This window comes from Lissotriton vulgaris, chromosome 11 (assembly GCF_964263255.1).
Source record: "Lissotriton vulgaris chromosome 11, aLisVul1.2, whole genome shotgun sequence".
Classification (NCBI taxonomy): Eukaryota; Metazoa; Chordata; class Amphibia; order Caudata; family Salamandridae; genus Lissotriton; species Lissotriton vulgaris.
In genome coordinates, this window is record NC_141699.1 from 1,027,500,454 (window position 1) to 1,027,516,850 (window position 16,397).

The window sequence follows — 16,397 nt, forward strand, 5'->3', positions numbered from 1 at the left end:
CCCATTCTCGTTGAAGCCTGTTTGACTGGAAAGTGCTATGTGAATGCCCAGCCACTGCTCACGTTAAGACTGGGTCCTCTCCTATAGCTGGCCTTTGTGCTCTCCATCTTTACAAATGTCATTCTATAGTAGGCCTCGGAGAGTTAAGTGAATGTTGCTAATTAATCAAACTCCAAAGATCTGCAAGAGGATTGAGGCCCACTGACTCCGTATCGGACACGAGAGGAGAAGTGAGAGGCGTAAGCAACTATCCTTTAAAAGTTTCAAATGGGGGAAAATGGATTTGTATCCCCATCATGCTTTACAAGCTGGACCTTCTGATGTTTTGGAACTAACGATGCAAAAATAATTGTGAAGCATTTGAAAACTAAAAATACTTGGAGTTTAACAATTTGAAAGCAGCAAAAAAGACCAATTTGTCGGATATAGGAAGTTGTAATCTTAGAAAGAAAGCTTTGTGGATGCTTGCCATCAGGTGTTTATTGAATTTTCCGCAGTCTGGTGTGTGATGCAAAATCTGAGGAAGGGAGGTCGAAGGCAGAGCCCTTACATCTTAACTGAATATTTCACTGTTGATAGCCACACATTAATGTACAAGGTAACCACCCTTTTGGCATCTAATTGGGAGTGTTGAGTAATCAATTTGGAGACATACTGTTGAGCATTGTATTCGGAGCATTATGGTCAAAACCGTTTTTAAAGTCTACCCTTTGTGAAAGGGAGCCAGTAGAGCGGTTTCAATGCAGATATAATGTGAGTGCTGAGCAGCAACCTTTTTCCAGTCTTTGCTCACATACAGTATTCGGTCATGACCCTGCCATAGTTGGACGAAATTAGCAGAGGTGGAATAGCCGTTTTGGTCATGTTCACTTGTGAATTAAAGAAGGTTGTGGGGAGGGCATGAATGCAACCAGCCCCAAGCAGTGGATCACAGAGGCTTCAGTGAGTTTCCTCCATTTGAACCCCAGGTTCAAATGGTGGCATGGTGGATTCCTTATTTCGTATAAAGGCCAGAGAGAGATTGGAAGGGGTTGGTTTTGGAGGCAAGGATTTCACTGACTGGCTAGGACATGCTCCACCACCATTGGAATTTTGGAGCCAAGTGTATTTTCTTCACTCTGGGAATCCGTTTAATTGGCCCATGCAGCATGGACTGCTGGACTATGCCACATCCCCTGTGTCTTCAAAGATCGCGCTTAGCCACTGCATGTTACTTCCGGGAGTCCCATTATTCTTTATGCCAGCCCATTCGTCAGCCGCTTTATATGTTTTTGGAGTATCCTGTGTCTGAGGGCACAAAATATAGTAGTCTGTGCACTTTCATGTAGTCCTGAACCAGTTTCATGGCAGATACATTGATCTCTGAATTGCGGCGGTACCATTCAAACCTTCCGCAAAATGCCACCTGTGCTGCCGAACAACTTCCGTGACGGTGCCTCCTTCGTGCAGTTAGCTTGCACGTGTAAAATGAGCAGACAATTATGTATTTTTATATATTGTGTATGTATATATATATTGTATAGGTAGTAGGCGTATTTTTTTTTTTGTGTGACAACTTTAGGTACACATGTCGGTTCCAAAAACCACTGAAATTTACCAGTTCAAGTTCTCTTGTAACTATAACTCATGCCCTAAGGTAACTATTGCACTTTCCCCTGCCATGTGCAGTGTTTCCATCACTGATGTTATTTCAGATGTTGCAGTCATGTTATCGATTCATTTCTCATTCCTATTATGTGTATTACCTGACATTTTATATGAATTAGTTTGATTCTGGCAGATTATTGATATTTAAGACCGCTGTGCTGCAGAATTTCGACATGAGTGTATATGCTGATTATTGGCAACCCTAGAATACGTAGTTCAATGGGGAACATTTTTCTAATGGCAGTGTGGGAAAATTGAAGTAAGAGTTGTTACAGAAGTTGGAGTGCCTTTGCTGAGCCCCCAACTCATTTTTCAAGTTAGTAACAGTCTTATGTTTTTCAGATGCTGTTCCCCTGTTCTTAAGATTATTACATTCAAATCATCAAAATGTTTGTGAGCAAGCTGTCTGGGCACTTGGCAACATCATAGGTTTGTATTTTGATTTACATTTGTGCTCTGATTCTTGAACTTCTATGTTTTATTGTGACCATGATACCATATACCCAGTTTTTCTTTCTCTTTAAAGGATGTACAGTTACTTTTGTGATCTCTGTAGTTAAGCATGTTTGCTCTCCTCTGATTTTCACCCCAAGTAGATGTTCTTTTTAAACGCCAGCCTGTATTGTTAGAACTTGCCTGAAATAATTTTGCAACATTTTTGTGGTGTATACATGAGGGATCTGTAATGCCTCCTTAAGTGAAACATTTAGGTCCGTCTTTGTATAGCAAAGTAATCTGATAAATGGTATATAAGTAGAAAAGATTTGCCACTGTGTAGGAAGCTGGCTCTGTATATACTATACCAAAATTAGGTATAGTGTGCACAGTCCATTAGAACCCTAAAGGTAAGCGGAGGTTAAAGTAGATAGCACCTTACTCTCAATTTGTGGTAGTGTGGGCAAGCAGTAAGGCTTTTTCAGGGGGTAGCGTTAAGCATTTGTTGTGCACACTCAATCAGCAAATGATTTCACACAATCAAAGACTGAACTCAGACCAGTTCGATTTGTAGTCTCATATTATTTAGTTTTAATTATTTTCTAGAGGCAAGCAAGCCTGGCACAGGTAAGTGTATTTGATAATTTTCAAGGCAGGTTGAACAATAAAAGCAAGCTGAATGAAAATGACTAACAGGTTTGTAAATCCTTTCAATACATTGGAAAGGAAATTACTGTTAGTTTACTTTTGAATTACTTGGCAGATTACTTTCTGGATTACTTTTTCTACGTGTTGTACACCTAGATATCACACTGGGACATTTCCTAGAGACCAGGTAAGTAAGTAATTTTTGTAGGGTCAAGGATGCACTCTTAAAACTCCCTCAGCGGCACTAGGGCGGCCAGATGCAGAGGGCTGAGGCCCAGTGTTATCCAATGGGGGTGGCATAATAGGTGGGCCCATTGGTCCCAACCTTTTTACCTACCTGTAACACCCCTAAATCTAGTATTTAGGGGCACCCCTTAACCTTGCTTCCTCACACAAGAAACCAACTAAAAGAAAAGGACTGAACAGCTGTGCCGAAGCTAACAAGAGTAAGACGCCCACTGACTTGGCCCCAGCTCTTCCGACCTGTCTCCACCTCAAACCTGCTCCTGCGACCCCCACCCCCTCTCCGGTTTGTCCTGCAGCCAGCAAACTTGAACACCCTGGAGGACCTGCCTGTCTTTAACCACAAAGAGGTTTCCCCGGCAATCCTAACCTGAGATCCGGCGACCCCCCGACCTGCCTCCCGCCGACCCTGCAGCTTCAAACCGGAAGGTCTCCCCAACAGCAACCAGGAGCTGGTAAGATCTGACCCTAAAAGGCACCCCTGCATCCGACGCCCCACGGCCTTGGGTGGCATTACAGACAGTGCCTAACCAAGCCCCAACATCCCAGCTTACCTCTCAAAGTGGTGGTCTCACCCAGAAGACCTTCGTCCTTGAGCCTGCAGCGCTTTAGCAAACCGGAGACTCCCATTGAAAGCTACAGGGCTTCTGAAGCCGAAACAGCACTCTGCACCCGGCAGCCCCAGTGCCGCTGAGGGTGCACATTTGGTGCAAATTTGTTTCCCCATTTGCCCTGAGCTAAAGTCCAAGAGCTTTGCTCCCACAACCCAGTGGCCTGCTCGTCAGCAGCCACCAACCGGAGGCCCCCAATCCCACATTTGATAACATTGGGCCTCAGCACTCTGCACCCAGCCGCTCTAGTGCTGCACGCTATACCTCACTTTGGTATTGTATATACAGAGCCAGCTTCCTACAGAGGGCCACTCTGACTCTGGCTGTAGCTGTCGGGTGCAGTGGTGATTCAAGGCGTCTTGTTTCTTTGTCCTCAGCAGGCCCGGAGGAGTCTTTTGAACAGAGCTGCTGTTCACAGGAGATCCAGTCTTTGTTGAAGGCAGTCAGTCCTCCCATTGGTTCTGGAGGTTGTTGTCTGCCGGACAAGACCATTTGGCGCAGTATCTCTGAAAACTGCAGAAGGGCCAGTAGGACTGGGGCCAAGTCCGTTCTTCTCTGCAGTCTCCTCTGCTCGGCGTCTTCTTTCGTCTTAGGTTGCGGTGAATCTGTATTCTTGTTTCAGGGATTCACCAAAATATTGTATTTAGTGGGCATTTTGAGGGTCACAAGGGCAGTAGCTAATTGGCTACTGACCTTAGGTTAACTAAACCCTTTGTGCGATCACCCCACATGGGGGGAGTGAGCACAATCCCTAATCCTGATTGGAGAGTGCCTGCCATCTGCAAGATGGCCGGCACAGAAGAGTGGGCTGCACCTTGCCTTCCCCCACCTGAGGGGTAGGGTTGGTAGAGGTAGTCACACCTTCTGAGCAGTGCTTAGTTTTTCCCACCTGCCTTCCTGCGGAAAGGAGGGGGGGACAGGAAGGGAGGCCTGTGCAAAACTGTTTTACTCACCTTTTCTCTTTGAAATGTCCGTGTGGTATCTAGGCATACAACACTGATTTTGAACTGGCATTCAATGGTAAAATATTGCATACGAAGTTGCAAAACAATTAGTTCACCTACCTGTGCCAGGCTTGGCTTGGTTATAAAAATAAACTACCCTCTGATAAAGCCTTACTACTTGCCCATACTACCACAAATGGAATACAGTGCTCTACTTTTATCTCTGCCTGCCTTTGGGGTTCCACTGTACTCTGTGCACACTCTCATTTTGATATTGTATATAGAGGGCCAGCTTCCTACACTGGGTACCTTGTTGGCAGGAACATCGGGCACACTCAAAGTGCATCAACATTTGGCAAAAGGTTGGGGGCAACCATGCAAAAAGGAGCACTTTCCCATACTTCTATCAAACAGTGGAGGGTCCACCACACAAACCTGTCCACTCTCTACCTTTTTGCATGGGGATTAAGCGGCAACAATTGACCGCTTTTGACCTTCCTTCCGAAGTCTGCGAAGTTATTCTTACTGCCAGGTGTTCCTCCATGAAATCGGTATACGCCTGCAGATGGTACAAATTTTGTAAATATTGTACAGAATGGTCTATTGGCTCCTTATCTGCTTCTCTGGCAGCTATTGTCCCTTTAATCCTTTCCCTGGCCCAGAAGGGCTCTGCTTTGGGCAATTTGAAGGGCTAACTTTTGGCCCTCTTGGTTTTTCTTCAGCTGCCATATCAACCTTAAATTTTTTAGTTCCCTCTGGGGCACAGGTTTTTGGAGGGGTTAACCCACTTGTTTCCCCCTTCTCCTTTTCTTTGGCCACAATGGGACCTTAATTTGGCCCTTGCTTTCACAGTTTTAGCTTCCGCACAACTGTCCCCCACGGTTGCTCAGTAACCAAGCAGCCTTTTTGGTGGCAATTACCTCTGCCAGGAGGGTGGTCAAGCTGCAGGCACCGTAATCGCAGCCTCCTTACCTTACAGTCTCTCTGGACAAAGTGGTGCTAATAACTAGGGCATCTATTTTTGCCCAGAGTTGTAACCCCTTCCATCTGTGATAGTCCTTTACTCTGCCCACTTTCTATGCACCTCCGCACCGTTCCAAAGCAGAGGAGTGTCTCCATCACCTGGATCCAAAAAGAGCATTATCTTTCTACCTTGATCGCACTAAAGAGTTTCAGGAGATTGCCAACTATTTATTTGGTAACTGGGAGCAAAGAAGGGGTTGGCTGGCCAAAGATTACCATATCATGCTAGGTTTTCCTCTGTAGCAAAAAAAGGTTATCCCTTAGCAAAGAAACCACCTTGGGCCCGTTCCACCAGGACTAAGGCAGGCACCACAGCCCTCCAGTGTGGTGTTTCAATTACTAATCTCTACAAAGCGGCTGTGTGGGCATCTCTGCACACGTTCACCAAACACTATTTCCTGGATTCTCAGGTTTGCAGAGAGGACCTGTTTGGCCATTCTGTCGTACAGAATTTTCTGGTCTAAAGCTTTCTTGCAGTCCTTCCTCTGGGGAAGGTATTGCTTGGGCATGTGATCAAATGTAAGGAATCTACGGCAATAAGTCTATAGTCTCTAACACCTTATTTGGTAGAGGAATGATCTAGCTGCAGAATCCTCAACGACCCAAACATCCTCCCTGCACTGTGGAATTATTGTTGGTGTCAGCGCTGTTCCCCTAGCTTTTTATTTTATTTTTTTACACTATGGTCTGTCACTACATGGTTCCGCTCTTCTGGCGTGGAAAGCCGTGAAAAGTACTGGTCAGTGCGTCGAAGTGGTGGTTGTATTGCCTATGCGGACGTCACTATGACGAACACTGTGCTGACTGTCACGCAGAGTCAACAGACACAACCTACAGGCGCGCAGGTGTACTGCTATGAAATCTTCCAGATCCTGCCTAATGCCTGGAAGGTCAAAGGTAAAGAATCTGTGGCTAGATTTGTTCTCTATCAGATAAGGTGTTGGTTACCAAAGGTAAGTAACTTGTCCTTTCATTTTTCTGTCTCTTCTAGAGCTATAACTTAAAGCAAATGATTGGACAATTTCCAAATATGTATATATTGGTGTTAAGGTATCTAACTAGGCTTGAGGTATTTATGTATTGAGTGAGTTTTTTTAAGCTTTGTTCACAATCTAAGAAAAAGGTTAAGATACAATGCAGTGTGTTTCTGACCAGCAATAAGATTCAACGAACTATGAAAATTTTGCACACTCTCTAAAATCAGTATGACCAGTGCCATAGTCCAGTTTTTGTTCTCCATGGAAAATGAATAAATATGTCCACCCAAAAATAAGTTTTAAATCCAGAAGAAGAAACTTCTCTTAACACTTATTAATTCCCCCCCCCAGGTGATGGACCACAGTGTAGAGATTATGTCATCAGTCTTGGAGTGGTGAAACCCCTGCTTTCTTTTATCAACCCATCTATTCCAATAACTTTCTTAAGAAATGTTACTTGGGTAATGGTTAACTTATGTCGCCACAAGGACCCACCACCACCTATGGAAACCATTCAGGAGGTGAATATACATGCATACATACATGTTGTAAATCTAAAATTGTTGAGGTTTTTGGTTAACGCTCGCCAATTGTTTTTCAGATTCTTCCCGCTTTATGTGTTCTAATCCACCACACAGATGTAAATGTAAGTAATTTTGTACGGTTTTACCTTGAATGTGTTGACCATATGCCTGTTGTCGGTCAAATAGTGCATAGTAAGGATTTTGTTAACTTTGGCTTCTGAACATTAAATTATGGGAAGCTGTTGTCTTGTGTCTATGCAAGAATAACTGATTTTAAAAAGATATATCCGCAGACCCTATGTGCTTCAGTAATGAATGTGTTTCACCACCTTATTTTTGTTATTGATTTATAAAAAAAAGGCTGTTTGTAAAGACCATCTCCATAATACATTGCATGCCTTTAGAATCCTACACCCTAAAACTACAAGTCAACGTGGCACATTGTGTGCCATGCCCACTAAAACCCTGCCTGTGGCAAATGGTCAGTCACCACTCTAGCAGGCCTTACAGCTCTAAGGCAGGGCGCCCTATACCACAGGTGAGGGCATAGTGGCATGAGCCCTGGGCCCCTGCTGTGCCTGTGCCATTCACAGGCATTGTAAGTTTAGTAAAGCCATTTTAAAACCTTGAGCTGGGAGTTTGGCACCACAAACTCCACAGCTCCATGATTGCTTCACTGAGGCCTGAAGTTGGGTATCAAACTTCTCAGCCCATTAAACCCCCCCCAGATGCCAGTTTTGGATTTAATGCCAAATTCACTCAGAGGGCATCTTAAAGATGCCCCCTGAAAAACTACGTAACTCCAGTGTCCTGGCTGAGTGGCTGATCACCAGCTGCCATCTTGAGACAGGTTTCTGGACCCCTGGGTCGGGATTCTCCGCTCTCTGGGTTATGAAAAAAATCATTCCCATCTTGAAGAAGGTCGGAGCAGACCTCTCCTCTCTAATTTCCGTCCCATTTCCTTGCTCCCTTTTTTAAGAAAGATCCTGGAGAGCCATGTTACCACCTGTCTCAGCTCCTTCATTGAGGAAACCCATTTCTTAGATCCTCACCAGGCGGTTTTTCGCCCAGCTCATTCCACAGAGACTGTTCTCTCTGTATTGGATGAGCTCAGAGGGGGTGCCGACACCAACCCTCCCACAGGCCCTGGTTCTCCTAGATTTGTCTGCTGCCTTTGACACGGTGGACCATACTAGCCTGCTCGATCATGTCAGGGGCGCGGGCATCCGGGGAACCACCCTGGCATAGGTCACCTCCTTTCTAGGAAACTGCCTTCAAGCGGTCCAGCTGGCGGCTGGCTTCTCTGCTCCTACTCGCCTGGTCCTCTGTGGTGTTCCCCGGGGATCTTCTTTCTCCTTTACTCTTCAATCTTTACATCCTCCCTCTTATCTCTCCACTTCAGACACTTGACGTCCGTGTTTAATTACGCCGATGACCTCCAGCTTATCTTTAATCTCTCTTCTTCCTCTGCTACTGCTCTTAACGTCCAATCTACTATGCTTTTTATCAGGGACTGGATGAATGTCAATCATCTTAAACTGAACCCAGATAAAACTGAGCTTGTACTCACAGGTGGCATCTCCAGCCCCTGGTCCTCTGCTTTCTAGCCCTCCTCCTTGGGCCCCACTCCCTCTGTCAAAACTCTTGGGATAAGAGTTAATGTTAATGGTTATTTGTTAAGCGCACTTACACCGGGTGGCTTCATGGCGCTGACCAGAAAACAGATAAACACTGAAAGCGGACCAAGCAGACTGCGACGGATGTTTTTCCAAGGTTATAAGCTAGCCGAAACAACCATGTTTTAAGGAGTCTCCTGAACTGCATAGTGTCGGTACAGGACCGGATTTCCAATGGGAACGAGTTCCAGAGTTTAGGCGCCAAAACCGCAAAACGGCGGCCCCCCTGACGAACGAGTTTGAATTTAGGTATCATAGCAGAGAGATGGGCAGACCGAAGGGTCCGGTTGGGCACATATCTGGTTAATAGGTTGGTGATAAAGTCAGGACTTTTCGCTTTAAACACAAGGCAGCCTGTTTTGAGAGCGCATCGCTGGGAGATTGGGAGCCAGTGTAATTCCTGAAGCGCAGGACTAATTGGTTGCCATCTGTGTTGCTGCATGACCAACCGGGCTGCCTGGTTTTGAACTAATTGCAAACGCTTAAACAGTAGTGGCATCCCCAGATATACCGAATTTACATAATCCAGATGAGATGTAACAGTGGCCATTATGATCCGGATCAAAGCATCCTGGGTAAAAAAACAATGGACTTTCCTGATCCTGCGCATCTGAAAGAAGCACTTTGAGACCACACTACCCACCTGAGATTTCAGTGTAAGCTCTCTATCAAGGGAGACACCCAGCGTCTTAGCTGAGTTGGAAGGGGAGGGGGGTGGACCGAGCTCTATGGGCCATTAACAAGGGCCCCAAAATTTACCACTGTCCCCGGTCAAGACCAGCTCTGTCTTGCCCGGGTTAAATTTCAGGTGGTTACAGTCCATCCACTGCTGTATAAATAAGTGTTTCCTGGAAGTTCGCCACTGACCGATCAGAGCCATCAATCTCAAAAACCAGCTGCAGATCGTGTGCATAATTGTAGACTGTCACGTTTCTCGTCCTCAAAGAACGAACCAAAGGGGAGATATAGATATTGAATAAATGAGGTGACCGTGCGGAGCCTTGTGGAACCCCTCTCTCTGCACTCACAAATCAGTGCCGTGGTATCATCCTGCTTTCTTAAACTCTGCGTTATACGTAAGATCTCTCACTTTTTTTCTACTGCTCCTTTGAAAATCATCCTCTTAGCCATGATTGTATCGCGCCTTGACTATGGCAATTCGCTATATGTTGGAGCTCCAGCATACGAGCTGCGCCGCCTCCAACTTATCCAGAATCAAGCGGCTCGTCTAATTTTTCAACTGCCCAAGCATCATCATGCCACTCCACTGCTTAAATCTCTACATTGGCTCCCTCTCTTTGAACGTTCTTATTCAAAATGGGATGCTGGACTTTCCAGGCCCTGGCAGGCACTGCGCCAGCATTCCTAGCCTCCAAAATTACCGCCTACGTCCCCAACAGGGATCTGTGGTCCTCCTCCAAGCTTTTCTTGTGCTTTCCCCGATTCAGGCAAAAAAAAAAATGCGGTGGCATGAGGTTTTCCACCATAGCCCCTGCCTTTTGGAATGCTTTTCCTCTTAGCATTAGGGCAGCTGCCTCCTACTCTCTTTCGTAGGGCTCTCGGGCCAGCTCTTTTCACGTATAGGCGGCCCTCCCTCCCTGTCTGCTCCCTGATGTCCGTCCGTCGCGCCAAAAAAACGCTTGGTATACATGCGCTTTATAAATGCTTTAACTTCAAATTCTGAAACAAAGCACATCCTGGGCAGCTGTGCCAAGCCCCTCCCATCCCCCGAAATCCCCTGATAGCCGGGGTCCACGTAGGTGAAGACTCCTAGGTTTGCCGCCTTTGTAAGCTGCCAGTAAGTTTCCTCCCTGCAACCGGCTCCCACCGGTTCTGAACCCCACTTTGGAATGAAGAATCTGCTGGAAAACCAAGATAGGAGGAGAGATGTGCCCACCGTTGCCAACTCCACCCCTCTGGCGGACGAGGCGTAGTACACATCTCAGTCTCTGCCATCTTGAAGATGGGGAAGACTCAGCCAACCATAGCCTTATGCCCCACTCATTGGAGGGTGGCATAGTAGTGGGTGTACTCATCCCACAGAAGGGACACATTGTTCCCAACCTGTACCTACTTGAAACACCCAAACCCTGTTGTCTCAGACAAGCAAGAAGGAGTACCGAAGAGCCATGCTGAATGAAGAAGAGGACATCAACTGCCTTGGCCCAGCCCTACTGGCCTGTCCTGACATCCTCTAGCGAAATCTTGGTTGTCCAGCAGCCCCCCAGAACCCGGAGGACCTGCCTTGCCTTACCTGCAAAGACCCTGTCTCCCGTAACAGACTCTGGTTATGCCCGGATCCGCGAGTCTGCACCACTTCACCCAGTAGCCACGTCCAGAATTCGAGTGGCCCAACACCACGAGTAGGCCCCCTACTTTTTCTTGGAAAAGTTTCTACGTGTGGAGTTTGAAAATTTAAGAAATTTTTTAAGCTGGTACTAACAAAGTAATTTACTTATCTGTTTACAGGAAATGTCCTGGTGTAGTATCCAGATGTACTACACTGTGTAAAAAGTGATCTCAAAAGTAATTTGCCTATAATTTTACTAAAAAGCCCTTTCAAAGTATTTGTACTGTATTTTACAAAGCATTGCATTTCTCAGTGACAATACTGTAAGTCAAAAGTGCATATACTAATTCAATTCAAACTGTTTACTACTGTAAGTGTTTGTTCACCTGTGCTAGGCTTGCTTGGGTTCTAGAAAATAAAATAACAAAATATTTTTATACAAAACAATTGGTCTGAAGTTCAGTCTTTGAGTGTGTGAAATCATTTGCTGACTGTGTACAACAAATGCTTAACACTGTCCTCTGATAAAGCCTTACTGCTAGACCAGAATACCACAAATAGAGAGTAAGGTGCTATCTAACTTTACCTCTGCCTACCTTTTGGGGTTCCACTGGACTCTGCACACTATACCTCACTTTCCTATAGTATATCCAGAGCCCGCTTCCTACATAATGTAAAAGTGGTTTACTTGAATTTTTTTCTAGAGGAAATGTCCCAGTGTGATATCTAGGCATATCACACTGGGTAGAGAAGGTAATTTCAAAGTAATGTCAACTGTCTTTAAATGCTTTACAAAAGTGTAACAAGGTCATTTTCAGCCAGCTTTCATATTCTGTCAACCTGTCTTGAAGTACAACTTTAGTTACCTGTACCAAGTCCTGCTTGGTTCTAAAAATAAAATACAACAAAAATATGTTGTCCAAACAATTGGTCTGAGTTCATTCTTTGAGTGTGTGACATATGCTGCCTGAGTGCATACAATAAATATTAACACTACCTTCTGATAAAGCCGTACTGCTTGCCCACACTGCCGCAAATGGGAGATTACGTTGATATCTATTTTTACCTCTGTAAGCCTTTGGGGATCCACTGGACTCTGTACACACTATACCTTACTTGGTTTGTATATACAAAGCCAGCTTCTTAGAGGGATACTTTTGTGTCATGTGTTTTTTTGTTTTGTTTTTTCTCCTCTTCTCCAGCTACCTGTATTTTAAACTAAGGTACAGTTTCTGGTTTTATCACAAGATGGTGCCAAATCCCGAGGAATTAGTTTGAAGACATTGCACTTAGCCCCAAAGTTAATAAAGGAGCACACTTATTATGTTTCTGATTTAATCGCTTTGACCATTTTAATCGCTTTGACCATTTTAATAAGAATATTGTTCATGTTTATCAGATACTGGTGGATACTGTCTGGGCCCTATCCTACCTAACTGATGCCGGCAACGAACAGATTCAAATGGTAATAGACTCTGGAATTGTAACCAATTTGGTGCCTCTTCTCAGCAACCTAGAAGTTAAAGTGCAAGTAAGTGTCATGTCTTTTGTTTTCTGGTGCATTCACCTTTTTTAGTAGCCATAATGAGGGTCTAGAGGAGGCGATATTTATTAAAACCATTTTGTGATTTGTTGTCCTACATTTTTATGGCTGTGCTGTAATTGTACTGCACCTTTTCCAAAACATTAACTTGGCAATTAAAGGGGGAGCAAATGGAATGCCGTAAAACAAAATGTATACCTAGATATTTGTCAATGGCTCAGTGTGTTCAATCCTGGATCTTCCTGAAGCCTTTGACTGTATAAACTAGTCTGGAGTTCGTTTCGGTGCATGGCCTCATTAAAGCCAAGCTAGCTAGGTCCGTTTTATACCCCTTCAGAATTGTTATCGGTGGAACACTATGGATTGGTGTTGTCTTATTTGGAAATTTCACTGCACTCAGACAATCTGTGTGAAACTCCTGGGCAAAATGAGGAATTACCATGGCAATATTACCTGGAATTACTGATTACCCTGTGCATAATTCAGTCATCTAGTGGTTGCTCTCAGTCTTAAATTAGTCTTGTGGGAGTCGTTCTAGGCTGACAAGCAAGAGTATGAGGACAGTAAACCCGTAATGCCCCTTGAATGACCATTTTAGATTCCTATTTCCTGTCGTTGGGTTTTGGAGGGGTGCCAAGGGAGATCCAAAAAAAACATCAAAACTTTGTGATCATATCATTGAAAAGCTATATGGTACTTAGTCTCACGCCTGTTCCATTTTCAAACCCCCAAAAATTATTTAAATGAGAGGTTTTACTTGCTCAATGGCCAATTATCTAGTTTTCAGAACTAGAAAGGTAAAAGAAACAGTACATTGATAGAGGAGAGGGTTTCTCAGTGTGACGTCAGACGAGAAAGCTCATGGGGAACCTCAAGGGGAACCCCAAGAGGACCCTGACACCTCGAGGAATTCCTTTCAGAGGTCGAAGGTCCATAACAAAAAGACCAAAAGCTTATTTCGCCTTGATGCATGAAGTTATTTCAGATACCTTCATCATGCACACTGTAGCAACAACTTAATAGAGGGGTACTGCTTTACAGTCCAAGTAGGGCTTGTGTATCTACAATACATGCGACGAGCAAACATTTTTACCCTGTAACCAACTGTTTGTAGCCTGTAGTGCTGTATATACACTCATCAGAATTGTTGCTCTGATAAATCTTCCTTTACTAATTAACTTCCTTTTTGCAATGCAGATGTACACCATACTTTATTTACTGACTATTCCATACTCTGCTGTGCAAAACAATCTCTTATTTAGTTTGCGCCCATGCTCATTACCAACGAAGGGGTGAGTCACAGTGCATCTTTGTCTCAAAAAACTCCTAGAAGAAATGCCACTTTTAAATGTCTGAACTGGACACTACATGGCAGGTTTATGCAGAACATGTGAATTTACAGCACTAGAGGTTACGAACAGATGCTAATGGAGCGAGTAACCTTTTCCTTTCAATCTATGCTGTTAACATTCATTTTATTTCTTACATTTTGTTTGAAAAATGCATACCAAGATATTGAATGCCATTAGGCTTCCAACGGAATTCAGTTTTATTCAATCTTTTACTTAAAAGAATTTATTTTTGCCAATTTATTTTAGAACTAGAAACTTTAAAAAAAAACTATTAGACTTTCTTGATTTTAAAATAAATAAATCAACTAACCGTGATAAGATGCATTGTCTGCTTAGGTGTAAAGCCTCCTAAAGACCAGTTTTAGAACCTTTTATTGACTGATTATTTCTACATATAACTAAGTTTTCTAAACCAAGTGGAAACATAGGGGGTAAAGGGAATTACCGTGCTGAGCACCCAGATGGAGACAAACCAGTGTAGAAAATATCATTAATGAATAAGATCTCGTTGGGAGCATAATATCACATTTTTATAATGAACAATTGGAATATAAATCCAAACTATGCCAAAGTCTTGAATACAAATTGACATGATCAAAAGCTTCTTCAGCATTTAAAATAATCACGGTCAGGTGACCGAATGTCTGCTCAAGTTTGGTAGTCTAAGTGCCATTAGAAAAGCTTGGTGCTCTGTTTTAACGACATGAGGTATATATGATTCAACTGAAACTGTAAAATAAGTTATATTCTGTTTTCTAATTGTGTAACACAAACTGTTTTTTTTTTATATTTAAAGACCGCTGCTCTTAGAGCTGTGGGGAATATTGTGACTGGCACAGATGAACAGACCCAAGTTGTTCTGAACTGTGACGCCCTTTTGCACTTTCCTGCCCTTTTGACACACCCAAAGGAGAAAATCAATAAGGTTTGGCTAAAATTTTATTGACTTATCTTTACGTTTTATTTGATTGCTTTTATTTGTTAGTGCAAGTAAACTTTTACGTGATACCACAGCCTTATTTCTTTTAGCTTAAATAACTATCTACTACTAATAGAGCACTTTGGGTTTTACCTTGAGCCCTGCACACTTTTGGGGAACTCCTGGACTTTGTGCACGGTATAACCACATAGTGATAATACCATATACAGAGCCAGCTTCTGACACTTCTGGTACAAGTTGGATAAGCGGGTTGGAGATGGTTGAGGCTTGAATGTCTACGTCTGATAATTCAAATGCATGTCTAGTTCATTTGATTGCACCTCTAACCAAAATATCTTAAAGTGGTGGTGTGATCTACTGGCCAAATCCCTGATGGACCTGCCAGAGTCGTGGGTGCTCTTGAAGATCAAGGAATGAAAAGGAAGTGGTCTGATACATTTATGTTCCTTGGTGTGCATATAGACTCTGACCGCCCATCATCTGAGCTGTCTTGGGATGGGAAGTGCCACCTGAAGACTTGGGTGTCGAATGCAACTTCCTAATCACATGAATTGATTTCTGCCTTCATACCATCAATGGCAGAGGTGAAATTAACATCTGGGGAGGACTTTGTAAACGTTCTTCTACTGGTCACACCTTGGTTCATCCCAAGTTTTTGCTGTTCCCTCAGCAAACTGCAGTAGGCTTGACCTTTTTCTTTCTGTAAGCTCTGCTTCTGGTGTACAGGTCGAAGTAGAGAAAATGTGGGAAATGTTGGCCGGTATCTTTACTGCTTGAGCCCCGCTGACAGATGATTGACCGTGAACGGACAGAGAACCTCTTTTTAGGAAGATACCTTCCTGCACCTTGAGTGCTTTGACAGTACTGTCGCCATCAAGGCAGTTCTCGATCGATGATGGAGGCCTTGGCCGATAGTGATAGGCAACAATGTTAACAGGAAGGTTGACAATGATTTTTGCCTTTTATCCATGGACTGTTTCAGTGAAAGTCGAGCATTCCCTGGCAGACTTTCCATCATTTCTCCTCTTTCCTTCAGTTGTTCCCATTTGGCACATAGATTTAATGACCTGTTCTTAGAGTCCTTTGTGACACATTTTGGCAAATGTCACATTCTGTGACAGAATGTGAAGATTGCAGACCACACCTGATTTGGTTGACCCTTTTTCCTTCCATGGGTAGAAAACATTCTGACTGAACACTTTTGTCAGAGATCAAAAAAAGCACTTGCCTCTCCTGCTAAAAAAAGTACTTGTAGCAACTGACTGTACAAGACATCATGGACAGTGGAAGCCCCTGGACCCTTAAAATCGAAAGGTTGCATTAAATCTCAAATTGTAAGCCTTTTCAGGCTGTACTTTCCTCATTCCATAGACTACACAGCAAAGGTAACACAGGTGCTACACTGTAGTTTTGAGAAGTTTTTAAATTTTTTAATTTTTTTAGTATTATGAACATTGTACATTTTGGGAATTCTTTTCTGTGATAGGATTTTAGAGGGTAATGGGTTCCTTGCATTCTGCGGGTGATTATTCTGATTGTCTATC

General features: G+C 43.7%; 1 protein-coding gene across 1 annotated transcript in view; it reads left to right on the forward strand.

The window, feature by feature from the left end:
- Positions 1 to 16,397, forward strand: part of LOC147683961 (importin subunit alpha-3) — a 94,743-nt gene that overhangs the window by 37,166 nt on the left and 41,180 nt on the right. Inside the window, exons 8-12 of the mRNA XM_086942583.1 lie at positions 1,990 to 2,076; positions 6,880 to 7,049; positions 7,130 to 7,174; positions 12,418 to 12,549; positions 14,710 to 14,838. Of these exons, the coding sequence (XP_086798709.1) occupies positions 1,990 to 2,076; positions 6,880 to 7,049; positions 7,130 to 7,174; positions 12,418 to 12,549; positions 14,710 to 14,838 (563 nt within the window). The remainder of the gene's footprint in view (positions 1 to 1,989; positions 2,077 to 6,879; positions 7,050 to 7,129; positions 7,175 to 12,417; positions 12,550 to 14,709; positions 14,839 to 16,397) is intronic.